Genomic DNA, 18,023 nt, shown 5'->3' on the forward strand with positions numbered 1-18,023 from the left:
GTTTAAATCATTCAAGTTTCTACTGACATTGATGTCGACATGACGTCCTTAATTCAGGTAGGGAAAACCAAACGAGACAGACCAGCCATAATTGATAATCAACATTTCTCATATGTCTCCAATGGACCTGGTAGTCAGAAAGTTTATAATTGGCGCTGTTCAAACAGAAAATGTGATACCACCTTAGGAACAAGGAAATCGAGTGGAAACCTGGTGTTAGTGCCCTGTAAGAAAAAATTTGTAAACATTATTATAATACATTTTTTCTGCTTTTAATTGAATTTCTTGAGAAAAAAGAGGAACTTTATAAATTTTAGTGAATTTATCTAGGCGAAAATTACCTTCTAATGTTATCTAGGCAAAATGTTATCTAGGCGAAATGTTGTCTAGGCAAACTGTGTTTAGGCAAAATTTTATCTAGGCAAAATGTTATCTAGGCAAAAAGTTAGTAGGCGAACATGTACTAGGCGAAAGTGTACTAGGCGAACTTGTACTAGGCAAAATGTTACTGAGCCGGATGGAATCATAAAATAAGAGTATATTCGACTAGAGTTAAAGGTTAGATAAATACCAGGAGGGATGGAATAATAAAATTAAATTAGATGATTGTAGGAATCTAGTAGAACTATTCACCAAAGGAAAACAGATTTGTCCTTGAATAAAAAGTATTTTTTTTTTAAATGACAGGAAAAAAAGTGTCAGAAAATTACCCAAGAAAATCAGAAGACAGGTATATATTTTTACAGGAAATTCAATAAGTGCGCGTGTCGGTAATTCTTACCAGTAAAATATTAAAACATGAACCAGGAATTTTCTCAAGTTTTATCTTAAGAAACGTGCCTTGTCTCCAGGAAAATATTAAAAAACGTGCCTTGTTTTCAGGAAAATATTAAGAACCGTGTCTTGTCTCTAGGAAAATATTGAGAAACGTGCCTTGTATCCAGGAAAATATAAAGAAACGTGCGTGCCTTTTCTTCCAGAAAAAATTAAGAAACGTGCCTTGTATCCAGGAATATATAAAGAAACGTGCCTTGTCCCCAGAAAAAAATATTAAAAAACGTGCCATGACTCCAGGAAATATTAAAAAAGGGTCTTGTCTACAGGAAAATATTAAGAAAAGCGCCAAGTCTCCAGGAAAATATTGCAAATAAAAAATAACTAACCTTTGGGATGAAATCAATATTTCCTAGATGAAGAATAGAGGCGAGAACTCTCCAAATAGTATTAGTTGACTCATCGTTGAACCCAAGACGTTTAATAGCTTGAGAAACCCTGTTATAGTCCTGACTCCGGGTAGATCCAACAGACCTTTTATCAGAGCTATCCGCGGCAAGAAATCTAAAGTTTGAAAAATATATATATAAATATGTTTGCAGGACGCATTTCGGAATCGCGGCCCATCTTTCCATTAGCTTTTATTTGCTGATCTATCTTCAACCTGTTCGCAGATTTTGAGATTATAAAAATAAAAATATCGCAGGGTTTCTCTTTTATACTGGCTGACTTCAAAAAATAAAAAATAATAATTCTAATGCATTTTTGTTGATATTACCGAAAATAAACTTATCTGGCATGGGACCATATGATTTCCCAGAAAAAAGGTCGTTTTAACATTTGTTAGATACAAATATATATATATATAGGTGTATAAAGCATATATATAATTTTTCCATTATAAAATTAAAAATGAATATATCCGAGTTATTGCTTTTTAAATCTGTGTAAAGTGAATGTAAAAGATAAGAAATGTATCAGAATAAAAAGTTTAGGCCACGATATCTCTCCTGAGTCCTTATCTTGTTTACTCTCAACACTCCATCCAATAAAAATATCAATATCTCAGCTTTACAAGAGAGGAAATGTACCTGTAATCTTCGGTGGATTTGGTGAGCTTGAGCTTTTTTATTTCTTGCTCCGGGGCTCCCTGGAGCAGGAGGTAGAAGGCGTGGAAGTTCTTTTCTCCGGGTTGTTGTTGAACTACTCGGGATTTCTCCAGGAGGTAGTTGTTTATGTGTCCACCGATAGGATCACCTAAAAATATATCTCATTTATCCTCAACATTTTTGGCTTTTTTTGTTCAAGACACATTTCCCCAATAGAATGAAAATTTATCCATTTTGCATATTTTGGAGGTTTTATGCACGAGAAGAACTTTTAAATAATGCTTCTTTAAATCTTAAATCTTATTTCCAACGGAAACAAAATTAACCCTTTAATATTTATGTGTGTCGCCATTAAGTCCGCACTAAAAGTAAGTTCTTTTACCTTTAAAATCAAAATTGATATCCATATATTTTCCAAATCTTGAAGAGTTATCATTCCTATTAGTCTGAGCGTTTCCAAATGCCTCCAGTATATCATTAGACTGGAGAAGAACGTCTTTAACCCGTTCTATCTCCGCCTGCCCTGCTGTATTCGTGACCTAAAACAAGTTTTATTAAAGCAAAATAGTTTGAAAGGAAATGATTATGGAGTTTTAAAAATAATCTAAAATCGATTTATTTGTTTTATTTTTAAAAAGGGATTAATTACCTTCGCAATATATCTCATGATAACCTTGCTAGCTTCAGTCTTACCACTTCCAGATTCACCTAGAACAGGTTTAATCGATATTTATTCAAAAAAAGGTTTGATTATTGATAGAACTCTTTGGTTCAAATCAATAATGTTAAAAAAAGTTTTTAGTATCAAGAGAATTTATAGGTTTAACCGAACATTATTTCTGGAAAAGGTTTAAGAATTAAAAGTAGGTTTAATTGTTAATTGGTGCTTGTTAGAACAGGTTTAACAATAAATCGAACTCCTAAAACATGTTTAATGAATAAAATTACTTCTGAAACAGCAAAAAAGTACATTAGGTTGCAAAGATATAGCGACTAGAAAATCTGAGCTTGTGGCAACGACTCATGATTCCTGTTAAATAATCTATTTATTTCAACCTGTAAAAAATGTTTAATGTTAGAACAATAAAAAGCATTATTGACCTGTCAAACTACATTTATATTTTGAAGTGTAAGAACATAAAAACTGTTTATCTTTAATCCGTAGATGGGGTTGGATTACTTGGAAACTTCAGTAAAAGCTTTGAACTTTACTACTTTACTTAAACAAAATGGATTCCAAAAAATAACACGTTTTTTTAATATTTTTATTTGTTAGGAAAACTGTTCTTTTTTTATTGAAAAAGTAGTTGTTGTCAGTCTTTCAACTTTTTCTCTTCGATAAAACATTAAAAACAAATTTTGTTTATTTACAACTTTTTTCGTGGATTTTCAAAATTTTCCGAAAATAAAAATTTTTTTAGAGACAACTTTTTATAATTCTGATGAGCATTCTGAGCACCTTCCCTGGTGTCATCTGAGGTCCCACACAACATTTGGGCCTGATCGGTTCAGCTGTTTTGACGTTTATTGGATACAAACAAACAAAGAAACAGCAAGACAAGAATGGTATATACATAAATTTATTGTAAAGAAAATCTAAAATTAAAATAGTTATATCTTCAAGCATGTTTTTCAATTTTTCATATAAAGTTATATCGAAAAATATATATATATATATATATCGAAAAAACTAAATGTTCCAGGTTTAGGCCTCACAGTAAAAAAATATGATCTGAAGATAGACGAAAATAAAAGTTTTCTTACTTTCTTTAAAATAGATTATATAAGTTTCGATTTACCAACATTATCTCAAATTTCATTGTAAAATAGTTTAATAAGATCATAAAATATATAAAATATTATCAAACAGAAACAGTTTTTGTTTCATTTTTTAATTTATTTTCATAACAATGATTCTTGTGTTATAAAGTCTTTAATTTCATCGATTATCTTTCTCTAATAAAAATATTATTATCTAAACTATCATAATTCATTCTTCATAATTCAAATCTTTTAAGGGTTTGTTCCCTATAAATAAAAGGAGATGTATTGTAGAATGAATCCAATTCGATTTTGGCATAGAAAACTTTTAATCAAAAATAATTTAGAACAATTTCAGTTTTAACCTCGATAATAGATCTTTTAAATCTTTGGAAAACAATTTTTACAAAAACACATTTGCTCCCTTTTTATTTTTTTTATTTTGAGAAAACATTTTAAAGGGAAAAAATACCTGAAATAACTATACAAGTATCCTTCCCATTTCTTCGCATAGACTTATATGCAGCATCTGCTATGGCGAAAATATGAGGAGGACGCTCAAATATCTCACAATAATAATAATAATAATAATAATAATAATAATAATAATAATAATAATGATAATAATAATACCTTTGTACTGATTGACCACCTCATCACTGTATACATTAAGGTTAGTGTACGGGTTGACCGATACACAAACCTCGCCGATATATGTATAGATCTGGTGGGCCTCGTGTCTAAATAAATAGATAAATAAATATTTAGAAAAATAGATGATTAAATAATAAATAGATGAATTAATTAACATCTGAGGATAAATATTTAAAGATTTATTTGTTCTACTAAAATAATATATGTAATAAAACAACCCAGGGGGGGGGTTGAATCTACACCTTAATTTTGACTTCTCCAGAAGGGGGTACGGCTAAATTATTCTACCCCCTAAAAGTATTGGGTCTGTCCTAGAGAACGATTTTTGGACCCCCCCCCCCAAATGAACCTGAAAACTATGACGAACGGTATTTAAAAACACTTGTGACTAAAATATAACAACGTTATATAGGACACAGCATATGCATTTAGATGGCTGCAATTTCAATCCTTTTTTAAAAGATTTTTATTCAAACATTGCTAAGAAAGTTTTTGATGTAAAATGGTCTTGTAAACTTTAATAAGCAAAAAAATGTTATGCCTGTTAATATCAATATAATTTCAACAAAAACTAAAAGAGGAAAAATTTGGAAATTATTTTTACCCCGGTATGTTTATATTCCTGCCGAGTAAATTTAACTTCCTATTTCCGGTATATCTATTATCCACGTTATCAAGTCAAAAAATCAAAAATAAATAAAATATTATTGTTAAGGAAAACTTTTTGAAACTCTCTTCTCATTTCTTTATAAATAATTTGTCAATTAACAATTATTTAGCCATATACCATACTTCTAAGTAAATAATTAAAGGCATGGTAATAAGACAAGGAAAGTTAATTGCTGTTTCGTATTCTCTACGTACATATTGAAACCAGTTCTCTCTGGGCGGTGTTTGTAAACAAGAATAGATGCATCAGTGTTCCTCTAGTATCCGAGGAGGATAAAATCATTTAATCTTGAAAATTTTGATAATTCACTTAATAGTTTCCTATGACCAAAATATTTTATTGTTTTTTTTTATGTGAAAGATGGATTCCATTTCAGGATTTGGGCCTTGTGTTTACTTTAAAGCCCAGAGACAGTACACTGCAGTACTAAAAATGCGTACACCTCTAAAATAACTATCTTTACATAATAATTCTTTGCTTGAAGGGATGAGAGTGTAAGTTCAAGTGACACATGAAAATAATTAGTTTTCAAAATTATAAACATTAATATATCTTTACTTAATGCTTAATCAGACAAAGCTTTTAAGGGTACCGTATATAGTGAATCGGGCATTGATGGTAGATCACTTGAAGTCCCTTTAGTCGACTAATGTTTATGAGGAAGTACTGTTTAATTGTTGATGTGTGTCTACAAAGTTAATAGTCAATGTAATCTTTGAAGCATTAAGTATTTATAAGTTAAGAATAATTCAAGATGAAATATCTTTTTAACTTTGTTATTGTTAATATAAAATCTCAAGGTTTGTTAAATCTGTTTAACGTCACTCAATCCTTATCATTCAATTTGCATTGACTTAGTTCACCGGATACATGTACACTAACTCAGAGTATACACTAGCTCAGAGTATACACTAGCTCAGAGTATACACTAGCTCAGAGTATACATTAGCTCAGAGTATTCACTATAGCTCAGAATATACATTAGCTCAGAGTTTACACTAGCTCAGAGTATACCCTAGCTCAGAGTATACACTAGCTCAGAGTATACCGTAGCTCAGAGTATACACTAGCTCAGAGTATACACTAGCTCAGAGTATACACTAGCTCAGAGTATACGCTAGCTATACACTCGCTCAGAGTATACACTAGCTCAGAGTATAAATTAGCTCAGAGTATACCTATAGTTAAGAGTATATGTACAATAGCCTCGCCCTAAAAGAATACACTATACCTCATAACATATCATGGAAAGAATTTAAAAAAAATATTAAAATCTTGAAAATTGTCCATGACGTCACAACAGTTAAGTTCCTTGTTCTTAACCCCTCTCCCCCCCCCCTTCCTTTCCAGTCCCTGCACTAACGTTTTATTTAGTCGAGATATAAACTAAGAAATTAAATGCTGTGCCACTCCTTTATTGTGCTCTTCTTAGTAACCGCCAAAAAAGTTCCCTGAACAAAGTCCTAAATCTGGCCCTTAAAAAGTACTGTGAAAAAAAGTCCTACCATTTTGTGACTTTATATTCTGGTACCTAGTACTCATAAGTTCACTTTGCTCGTCTAAACCTTTAGTTACAAACCAAAATGGGAATTGACTCGAATTAGTACAAATATCTAGGAATGTTAAGTCTGGTTTAGTTTGAGTTCAATTCCTCTCTTGTTTCTAAATATTCCTTGGTTTACTTTACATCCAGTTTAATCCAGAATTCTTTAAAGCTAGCTGAACTCTATCGATTTTTTATAAAATTGGAAATATAAGATAGGATTAACTTAAGTTCTTATATACAGAATAAACACAGGATATTTTAAACCGAACTGTATCAGAGACAGATTTTTAAAGCGGATTAAAATTTTAGAAATTTTGTTTTCTATTCTTTAATCATTTCTTACGATTAACCATTTCCTCTTAAGATGATTTTAAACGTATTTAACCCGTAAGTGCAGTGTGACCCACTAAACGTATTTAATCCGTGTGTGCAGTGTGACCCACTAAACGTATTTAACCCGTGTGTGCAGTGTGACCCACTAAACGTATTTAATCCGTGTGTGCAGTGCGACCCACTAAATGTATTTAACCCGTGTGTGCAGTGTGACCCACTAAATGTATTTAACCCGTGTGTGCAGTGTGACCCACTAAACGTATTTAATCCGTGTGTGCAGTGCGATCCACTAAATGTATTTAACCCGTGTGTGCAATGCGCCCCACTAAACGTATTTAATCCGTGTGTGCAGTGTGACCCACTAAATGTATTTAACCCGTGTGTGCAGTGTGACCCAATAAATGTATTTAACCCGTGTGTGCAGTGCGACCCACTAAATGTATTTAACCCGTGTGTGTTAGTGCGACCCACTAAATGTATTTAACCCGTGTGTGCAGTGTGACCCACTAAACGTACTTAACCCGTGTGTGTAGTGTGACCCAATAAATGTATTTAACCCGTGTGTGCAGTGCGACCCACTAAATGTATTTAACCTGTGTGTGCTGTGCGACCCACTAAATGTATTTAACCCGTGTGTGTAGTGTGACCCACTAAATGTATTTAACCCGTGTGTGCAGTGTGACCCAATAAATGTATTTAACCCGTGTGTGCAGTGCAACCCACTAAACGAATTAAACCAGTGTGTGCAGTGCGACCCAATAAATGTATTTAACCCGTGTGTGCAGTGCGACCCACTAAACGAATTAAACCAGTGTGTGCAGTGCGACCCACTAAATGTATTTAACCCGTGTGTGCAGTGCGACCCACTAAATGTATTTAACCCGTGTGTGCAGTGCGACCCACTAAATGTATTTAACCCGTGTGTGCAGTGCGACCCACTAAATGTATTTAACCCGTGTGTGCAGTGCGACCCACTAAATGTATTCAGTATGCAGTTTTTCATTTTTTCTATTTCATACTTTTTTTATGGACTGAGCAAATGGTGAATGTTAAAGCAAAACATTGTATTTTGTTTGATGACTTTGATGCCAGATTATACTGTGTTATTTACAGTTTTGCGTGTTCTTATTTACAGTTTTTATGGACTGAGCAAATGGTGAATGTTAAAGCAAAACATTGTATGTTGTTTGATGACTGTAATGCCAGATTAAACTGTGTTATTTACAGTTTTGCGTGTTCTTATTGCTTTTAGAAAAGATCTGGAACATTTGAATCTGTTTTTTTAAATAAGCTAATTAATAAAGATTCTAATTGAATTATTTGAAAAATATGGCACCAAATAAATAAAAAATGTATTCTCAATCATCAAGGATCAAAAATCGTAAATGATTAATTGACAATTATAATTTGATCAACAATTGTTAACGATCAATGTACAATAAATAGATTTGAAAACCTTGAAATACACATGTACGCTAACTTTTGCTACAGATGTTTTTTTATTGAACGCAAATGTTTAAAATAAAATTTTTACTCAAAATCTACGTGTAAAGTAAGAAATTTGAGTTTTTAGGAAAAATTGTAGAAATACGAAAAATCTACATTTAGAGTAAAATAGGCTTGAAAGTGAAGGCAAACTGACTTTTAATCTGTAATATATACATTTCCAATTGATGTAAATAAACACAAACGAACAGGTGGTTTCATATGTATATAGATATATAAATATATAAATATTTATTCCTAAAGATTCACCTGCACGTACAATATGATTAATATTTAGAGGACTTTTATATCTATGCAACACATTACAACCCAAGCAGACACGGCTAAGTGGCTGGAGCTCAACCCTAGAGCTCAACATAACATTGTCTTCCGGACATGATACTTTGACTGTAGTTTTATTGCTACTAAATAATAATAATAATATTTGTACAGCGGAACTTTTGTGTGAAATATTGTTAATCTTGAACAATTCATCTCGATGTGTAATGCAGGGGGAACTTTCAATTTAAGAATTGATGTTTGATCCTTCATTTCAGTTATCTCTGTGTAAGTATGTGGAATTAAATTTAAAGGAACCTGCTATTTAAGGTAGTTAAACTTAGTACGCAGTGTTGTGGACAAATTCTTTAGGATTCATTTGAGACATATAAACGTTTCCACGATGTATAATTACTGAGTTTTTAAGTGCAAATGCCAATTCCCGATTCACAACGGTACCCTTAAAAGCTTCCTTTTAATAATATATTAATGTTTATAATTTTGAAAACTAATTATTTCAATTGTGGTTTTACTACAAAAGTGCGCATTTCTACTGCAGGAAAACATATAGAAATTAACACAATTAAATACTCTTAGACATAGAAAAAACATAATATCTTCTCCATTATTGATCTTGATCCAATTAAAAACAACACTCAAAAATTAAAACTGAAGAGGGCCAACCCAGACCGAATAATATTTTTGGAAAAATAAATTAGAATTTAATATCTGTAGTATTTTTGTTAAAGTTAAGGCTTGGCTAGGTAACGGTTTAGGAATTGAGTGGGTTGAGGAAGGATGAATTGAGTGGGTTGAGGTAGGATGAATTGAGTGGGTTGAGGTAGGNCCCCCCAACCAGGTTTAGAAATTTTTAGGATTTAATTCCCCTACCCCCTGCTATTCGTAGCAGGGGATTAATCATGTAATGTTATACTGGACTCCGGGGGAATATTTGATATCAGCCATGTCAACAATAGGTTTTAAGTTAATTAGTTTTACTAAATATAATCTAAACTTGGGGCATCCAGGTATACAATACGCTACACAATACATACCTTTTATAGTCATGTATTAAACTGTTTGCTTGAATATCCAAGTTTAAGAGCTCTTATAAATTATTTATTTACATGATGAACCATTTAGGAATAAGAATGCAAGTATGTTACTTCATGAAGGAAAGGAATGCAGGTATGCTACTATATGAAGGAAAGGAATGTGTATACTACTTCATGAAGAAAAGGAATGCATATATGTAGAAAAAGGACTGTATGTGTACTACTATATTACTCCAGGAAGAAAAGGTATATATGTATGTATACTCCATGAAGGAAAATAATGTATTTATACTACTCCATGAAGGAAAAGAATGTATATATACTACTCCATGAAGGAAAGGCTTGTATGTATACTACTCTATGTAGGAAAGGAATGTATACATACTACTCCATGAAGGAAAGGAATGTATGTATACTACTCCATGAAGGAAAGGAATGTATGTATACTACTCTATGTGGGAAGGAAAGGCTTGTATGTATACTACTCTATGTAGGAAAGAAATGTATGTATACTGCTCCATGAAGGAAAGGAATGTATGTATACTACTCCATGAAGGAAAGGACTGTATGTATACTACTCTATGTAGGAAAGGACTGTATGTATACTACTCTATGAAGGAAAGAAATGTATGTATACTACTCTATGTAGGAAAGGAATGTATGTATACTACTCTATTTAGGAAAGGAATGTATGTATACTACTCTATTTAGAAAAGAAATGTATGTATACTACTCCATGAAGGAAAGGAATGTATGTATACTACTCTATGTAGGAAAGGAATGTATGTATACTACTCTATAATGTATGTATACTACTCTATTTAGGAAAGGAATGTATGTATACTACTCTATTTAGAAAAGAAATGTATGTATACTACTCCATGAAGGAAAGGAATGTATGTATACTACTCCATGTAGGAAAGGAATGTATGTATACTACTCTATTTAGGAAAGGAATGTATGTATACTACTCTATGTAGGAAAGGAATGTATGTATACTACTCTATGTAGGAAAGAAATGTATATGTACTACTCTATTTAGGAAAGGAATGTATGTATACTACTCTATTTAGGAAAGGAATGTATGTATACTACTCCATGAAGGAAAGGAATGTATGTATACTACTCTATGTAGAAAAAAAATGTATATATACTACTCTATTTAGGAAAGGAATGTATGTATACTACTCTATGTAGGAAAGGAATGTATGTATATTACTCTATTTAGGAAAAGAATGTATGTATACTACACCATGAAGGAAAGGAATGTATATATACTACTCTATGTAGGAAAGGAATGTATGTATACTACTCTATTTAGGAAAGGAATGAATGTATACAACTCTATTTAGGAAATGAATGTACATATACTACTCCATAAAGAAAAGGAATGTATACTACTCCATGAAGGAAAGGAATGTATGTATACTACTCTATTTAGGAAAGGGAATGTATGTATACTACTCTATTTAGGAAAGGAATGTATGTATACTCTCCATAAAGGAAAGGAATGTATACTACTCCATGAAGGAAAGGAATGTATACTACTCCATGAAGGAAAGGAATGTATATATACTACTCTATGTAGGAAAGGAATGTATGTATACTACTCCATGAAGGAAAGGAATGTATATATACTACTCTATGTAGGAAAGGAATGTATGTATACTACTCCATGAAGAAAAGAAATGTATTTATACTACTATACAACTAAATGAAGGAAGGACTGTGTGAATCCTAGTCCCGGTTAATATTCTAAGTATTTGATGATTCATCCTTTGTTTCTAAACCAGTCCTGAGTTCCTGAGTAAGGTTCAAACCGTGGATTATATATATCCTTGGTAGATAGAGTTTTTAGATTTACAAAATCCAATATTAAACATTTGTACACTTCAAAATACAATTCATATCTATATATTTATGTCTAAATTACATAAAATTATATAAACATATATCTGCTATGTTTGGATATTAATACATATTTTATTATTTAAAACGTTTCCGGTGTAAATATAGAATACTAATTATACGCCCGTTTAGTTCAGTTTAGACTAAATATGTTCTTGATCTTATTAAAAACATAAAAAAAATATTTCTGTTTATAAACCTTAATATTACAACAAAACAAAACTAGAGCATATTTTTCTTCTTAAGTATTTAAGGCATAATAATAATAATAATAATAATAATAATAATAATAATACTAATAATTTTGCAAAAGGAAATTTATATATTTATTTAGATTATATTCGCAAAAATGTCTTCTATTTGTGACGGTATAGCTGTTTTAAATATATTATATGTACGTATATGTCAGCAGAATAATAAAAAAAAACATGATGATGATGGAACAAGAAAGGGTCGGGTCCCTGGGATTTGTTATACCCATGTAGCTCCGAGTAAATTCTTTAATGATTAAGAATAAATTGCAAATAGAAATCTGGAAGGATTTAAAGTTAATCATCCTTTTCCATCAAATATTCAGATCATTTTAAATATCTAGACGACTAACCTGATCTTGAGGTTCTTAATGAACGCTGGCAGTTCTATCTTCTCCATCAGGACAAAGTCCCCGAGCCCCACCGTAGTGTGTAAAGCCATCTTGAGAAGAGGCTAAACCAAGAAGAAATTCGAAACCACGGTTCACTCTGTACACTGTACAGTGTACATGTGTACAAGCCAGTTAAAAGTGTCGGTGTTATCTTTGAAAGTACACGGGTTTGAGTTCACTGTAATGCTCGTGAACCCACTGGGGGTCTAGACCTGACTGTTGAATATAGTATAACTATAATCTAGAGTCTATAAGAGAGCCGACACACCGTGCGGTTGTTGTCACGACTCAACAGGTACCGGCTTACATATACTCAACCTATATGTAGGCGTAGGAACACACCCATTTTCTAGCCCGTCTGTAACCAGGACCTTTGGTTTCCAGTCCGTTTTTAACTGGAACACTTGGATTTCAGCCTTTCTTTAGCCAGGACAAATTTAGTGTTTTAATTTACCTTTTGATTCCAGCCTTTCTTTACCCAGAACCTTTGGTTTCCAGCCCGTCTTTAACTAGACCTTTGGATTCCAGCCTTTCTTTAACCAGAACCTTTGGTTTCCAGCCCGTCTTTAACTAGACCTTTGGTTTCCAGCCCGTCTTTAACCAGGGCCTTCGCCCACTTTAACCACGCCCTTTGATTCCAACACCAATTATACCAGGACCCTTGAATTCCAACCCACTTTATACCAGGACCCTTGGATTTTAGCTCAACTTTAAACCAGGAACCTTGAATTCCAACCCACTTTAAACCAGGACCCTTGAATTCCAACCCTCTGTAAACCAGGACCCTTGGATTTTAGCTCAACTTTAAACCAGGAACCTTGAATTCCAACCCACTTTAAACCAGGACCCTTGGACTCCAACCCACTTTAAACAAGGACCCTTGAATTCCAACCCACTTTAATCCAGGACCCTTGGATTCCAACCCACTTTAAACCAGGACCCTTGGATTCCAACCCACTTTAATCCAGGACCCTTGGATTCCAACCCACTTTAAACCAGGACCCTTGAATTCCAACCCACTTTAAACCAGGACCCTTGGATTTTAGCTCAACTTTAAACCAGGAACCTTGAATTCCTACCCACTTTAAGCCAGGACCCTTGGATTCCAACCCACTTTAAACCAGGACCCTTGAATTCCAACCCACTTTATACGTACAGGACCCTTGGAATTGGATTCTAGCTCAACTTTAACCAGGACACAAGGGTGCCAACTAACCTTATAAAAGGACCCTATGGATTCAAGTCTACCTTTAACCAGGACTACCAGGACACAAGGGTTCCAGCAACCTTACAAAAGGACCCTAGGATTCAAGTCTACCTTTAACCAGGACACAAGGGTTCCAGCAACCTTACAAAATGACCCTAGGATTCAAGTCTACCTTTAACCAGGAAAGTTAATTGCAGTTGTGTATGCTCTGCGTAGTGCGTATTTATTGAAACCAGTTCTCTCTGGGCGGAATTTGTAAACAAGAATAGATATGAAAGATGGATCCCATGTCAGGGTTCGACATCCGTCTTGTGTTTACATTACCGCCCAGAGTTGTATACTGCAGTAAAAAATATGCGTACACCTCTGACATAACTTTCCTTGCATTAATCTTGCCTTTAACCATGTCCCTTTGTTTACAGCCCTTAAATTAAACCCGTGCATAAACCATTGGATTGTCATGATTATGACATAATCTATATATTTCTCATAGATAATAAACTCAGTCTATAGTTCTCCTTTGGAATTAGAAGATATAGACATATAAACAGATACACACATTCCAAACATAATTGCAAAGATTCTTATGATATCTACTGAGCATCAGCAATTTACAGTGTACAGTGTACACACATAGTTAGTAGTCATATGTTTGTTTATAAGGTTAGATACTCTGGATTCGCCTCAATATAGGTAAATGTCGCCTTTTTACACTCTAAATCCTCATATGACGTCACTGATACTTAATTAACAATAATCACATTGAACAAATGTTGATTGTGCTTACAAGCTTGAAGCTAAAAAATATTATTCTAATTGTTGTTTTGGCGTTTATTGGATACAAACAAACAAAAAGACAAGCATGCAAAGTAATATACAAAGATGTCAGTGCATACTTTCTTTGAATGAAAAGAAGGAATTTTTTGCACAATTTGCTGAGGTCATCGATGACGATATTCAATACATTTGAATCAAGAAACCTACTTCAACTAAGCTTTCGGTGTGCAATGCAGTGATTTGCAGTACACTGACCGAAGTAGAGTTTAGAGGGGGACATCTTCAAAATTGTGTGATCACCCACTTAGCCTCCTCCATACGCCTCTGGCACTGCCCCTTTGCCTCTCCCTGTATATGCTTTTTTGATCAAAAGGTTGTTCTCTGTTCAAGAAAATAGAAAGATTTTCTATCTATAAATATGTCGGTTTTAAACATCGTCTTCTTGTAAAATCATTCTTTAACGGAGAATATATTATTGTTCTGTGATTAATCATATGTTACATAGTTATAAACATCAAAGTTCAGAACATAAACAAAGAATTATAGTTTACAGGTTTCTAAAATAATCAATAATTGTTTTATTTACAGTTGGGATATATAATCAATTAATTGATCAGACAAGGTTTGAAGGGTACTGTTGTGAATCCAACATGGCCATATTAGTATTGAATGTGACTTGAAATTCCATAAAAAAATGAAAACGTTTCAAATATATCAGTATTGATTAGTTTGAACTGTTTTATCTAGGGTTTGAGAATCTTGTTCAGTTTGTTTTATAATATTGCTTTTCAAGATATCATTCATATATTTAATAATATTTAATAAGTAAAGATTATTTCATAAGGAGGGGAACAAAGCAACCAAATTCATATATTTAATAATATTTAATAAGTAAAGATTATTTCATAAGGAGGGGAACAAAGCAACCAAATGTTTGTTATTTTCAAGTTTAAATTCCATCATATTTCTAGTTCTCAAAATCTAACCTTAAGAATGGAATTGAGTTTTAGCTACAAATTAAAATTTTCTATTCCCTATATCTTTGCAACCCGATGGTGTAAACCTTTGATATTTCAAACTACAATTATTTGATCAAACAGAGTTCATAGTTTGAAATATCTAAGATCTACGACATCGGGTCGCAAAGATATAGGGGTTAGAAAGTCAGAGTTTGTGGCAAAAACTCAATTCCTTTGCGTTTACATTTAAAATTAGGCTTTCAGGGGTTTCATAAATTCTTTTATTGTACGTACTTTAACGTAGTGTAAATCTTACCATAAAAAATACCATTTGTCTTTTAATTCTGAAGTTCTTAGCAAGGACACCAACCCAACCGTGCAGGACGTTTTTGGGAGGAAAAAAATATTCTTTTAGACATAATGAAAATAAACTCTCAAACAATGGCGGCATCTTTTTGCAAGCTTCGTACATCATTGAAGAACAACAAAACAATTTAAAAATATTCTTGTTTTAAACCTTTGATATTTCAATCTTGGCCTATAATTAAACATACTAGAATAGTATGAAATATCAAAGGTTTGAGTTTGTGGCAGAAACTCAGTTACTTAAAAAAGGAACACGCAAAAGTAACAATTATCTGTTTATAAAGGATATTGCTACATAGTCAAGTAAAGAGACAAAATATTGATGATATGATACAGATACTTTTTAAGAATTCATTGATATCTATAATTTAAAAAAAATACTTAATTACAAAAAAAAGGCAATTTATACAGTGGGGCCCACAAAACTGTGGAATAGGAGGATGACATTGAAGCAATCTTAATTTACATAGTAGCTTGATAATCATGCAACTTATGAAGTTAATTGGGCTTATGTATTGTGAATAACACTGCACAATAGTTGTGTTTCATGCTCTTTACAGCAGTCGTCTTTATATTCCACAGTTCTACGGGTCTCATTGTACGCTTCCGTGTAATAGTTCTCTGACCAGAAAAGTGTAAAAGTTCTTCTCACAAACTCTCATTTTTAAACCCCTGTATCTTTGCAACCCGATTTCGTAGACCTTCGATATTTCAAACAGTGACATATGAAAGATTTACACCATATATTATAAGGTTGCAAAGATTTAGTCAAAAAATTAGCAAAGGTAACTTAAAAATAATACAAAGGGAAAAAATTGAACATTCATAGAATCCTTTTTAAACGATTTATGGTAAATTAAGTGTCTTTCCTGTGTAAGAGTGATTTGCCCTCCTGTTTACCCTGTGTGCCCCACCCCCTGCAAAAACTTTCAGTTACCGGCTTGCCAATATCTAAGCCTGACCCGGCCTTCCCTGGACCCTCATAGACAGTAGATTTACTTTTATATGAGAATATGAATAGAAGTTTCCCCATTCATACTTATGCAGTAACATCCTACTTTAATATCTAGATAATTCAGTTTACATACAGGATATATCCTTATAGATAAGGGATCTTTAGTATGTATCACTCAGATACAACTATGCTCTCTATAATACTCAATCTCTATCAATCCAGATAAGACGCTGTTGTATTCTTTAGTATGTATTACTCAGATACAACTAGCTCTCTATAATACTTAATCTCTATCAATCCATATAAGACGCTGTTGTATTCTTGAGTATGTATTGCTCAGATACTACTAGTTCTCTGTATTCTTTTGTATCTGTCCCACCAGATACAACTCAATCCATCTTGTTCGCTACACGCTACACCTTAATCAAGCACAGTATTTTTCCAAATAAGTATATTTTGAGTTCCATGGTACAGGTTAAATTACGTAATTACAAGTTTTACATAGTTATTGATAAGCGTAGTTAGGTTTAATCACAATACAGGTTTGACGCAGTTGTTTACAAGTGTAGTTCGGTTACAATGTACAACAAGGTGTGTTCGGGTTTATAAATATAGGGTTTGCTACGATATTTATTACAGTGGGAGTATGGAAGGGGATGGGGAGGTATACCGTTTACTTAAATGGATAATAATTGAGTGATGGGGTGAAAGTGAGAGAAATGGTATATAAGAATGTTTCATGCATGCATGAATGAATGATAGATGGGTTTAGGACAGAGGTATCTTATAAGGGGGGGGGGGGGCACGGACAACTAAAGGTCCTGTTTAAAAGTTCATTTTCCCCCAATGAATATAGATTTAGCATGTTGGCTTTTTTTTTTACTTTTTTGCTGTATTTAATATTTTTAAGTACAATTGATCACTTTTGTTATTTTTGACAAGGTTTGAATAAAAGATCAAAATATGACTAAACATATTCAAATTATTGTTTTTAAGGCTAAATTGTAAGTTTTTCATTTTTGTATTAGATATAAAAATTTAGAGAAACACATGGACAAAGGTTTCCTTTTTTTAAAGGATTGAAAATTAACAAAAATTACGTTGAAAAGCATACCTAAAAGTATCATATACCGACCTAATAATGTATTAGATCTTAAGATAGATTAGGTCAACACACATTGATGCCCACTGCAAACCAACATGTGCAACCTCTTATAAAAAATTCTGGCAGTATTTTTCCAATTACTCCTTTCAAACTTAAGCTAGAAACAAGCGCGTTGTGTTTTAAAATGAGTGTATGTCTAGGGCTGCAAAAAAGTATATGCAAATTGGTGAGATAAAACCATAGACCAAGGCGTAGTGACACTTTAGAGTCGAGGCGGTCTAAAATTTTAATGACTAAGTTTAGTTGTCTTTTCCTATAACGTGGATGCGGAGAGGTAAAGCTTTTAATTTACTTGTAATCTTGATTAAAACTGCACATTAATTAGTTTAGATATCCTGAAGGTAGTATATAATCGTATCGAAGGTGGGGGGGGGGGG

At 32.8% G+C, this 18,023-nt stretch overlaps 1 protein-coding gene across 1 annotated transcript in view; it reads right to left on the reverse strand.

The window, feature by feature from the left end:
• LOC111695243 (unconventional myosin-Id) overlaps nt 1-12,441 on the reverse strand; it is a 32,101-nt gene extending 19,660 nt beyond the window's left edge. The window contains exons 1-7 of the mRNA XM_023464475.1: nt 12,179-12,441; nt 4,275-4,384; nt 4,117-4,215; nt 2,533-2,591; nt 2,266-2,422; nt 1,866-2,031; nt 1,164-1,338 (exon numbers count right to left, since the gene is read on the reverse strand). Of these exons, the coding sequence (XP_023320243.1) occupies nt 1,164-1,338; nt 1,866-2,031; nt 2,266-2,422; nt 2,533-2,591; nt 4,117-4,215; nt 4,275-4,384; nt 12,179-12,267 (855 nt within the window). The 5' untranslated portion in view covers nt 12,268-12,441. The remainder of the gene's footprint in view (nt 1-1,163; nt 1,339-1,865; nt 2,032-2,265; nt 2,423-2,532; nt 2,592-4,116; nt 4,216-4,274; nt 4,385-12,178) is intronic.
• Nucleotides 12,442-18,023: the final 5,582 nt, after the last annotated feature.

Source organism: Eurytemora carolleeae, unplaced genomic scaffold (genome assembly GCF_000591075.1).
Source record: "Eurytemora carolleeae unplaced genomic scaffold, Eaff_2.0 scaffold189, whole genome shotgun sequence".
NCBI classification, from domain to species: Eukaryota; Metazoa; Arthropoda; class Copepoda; order Calanoida; family Temoridae; genus Eurytemora; species Eurytemora carolleeae.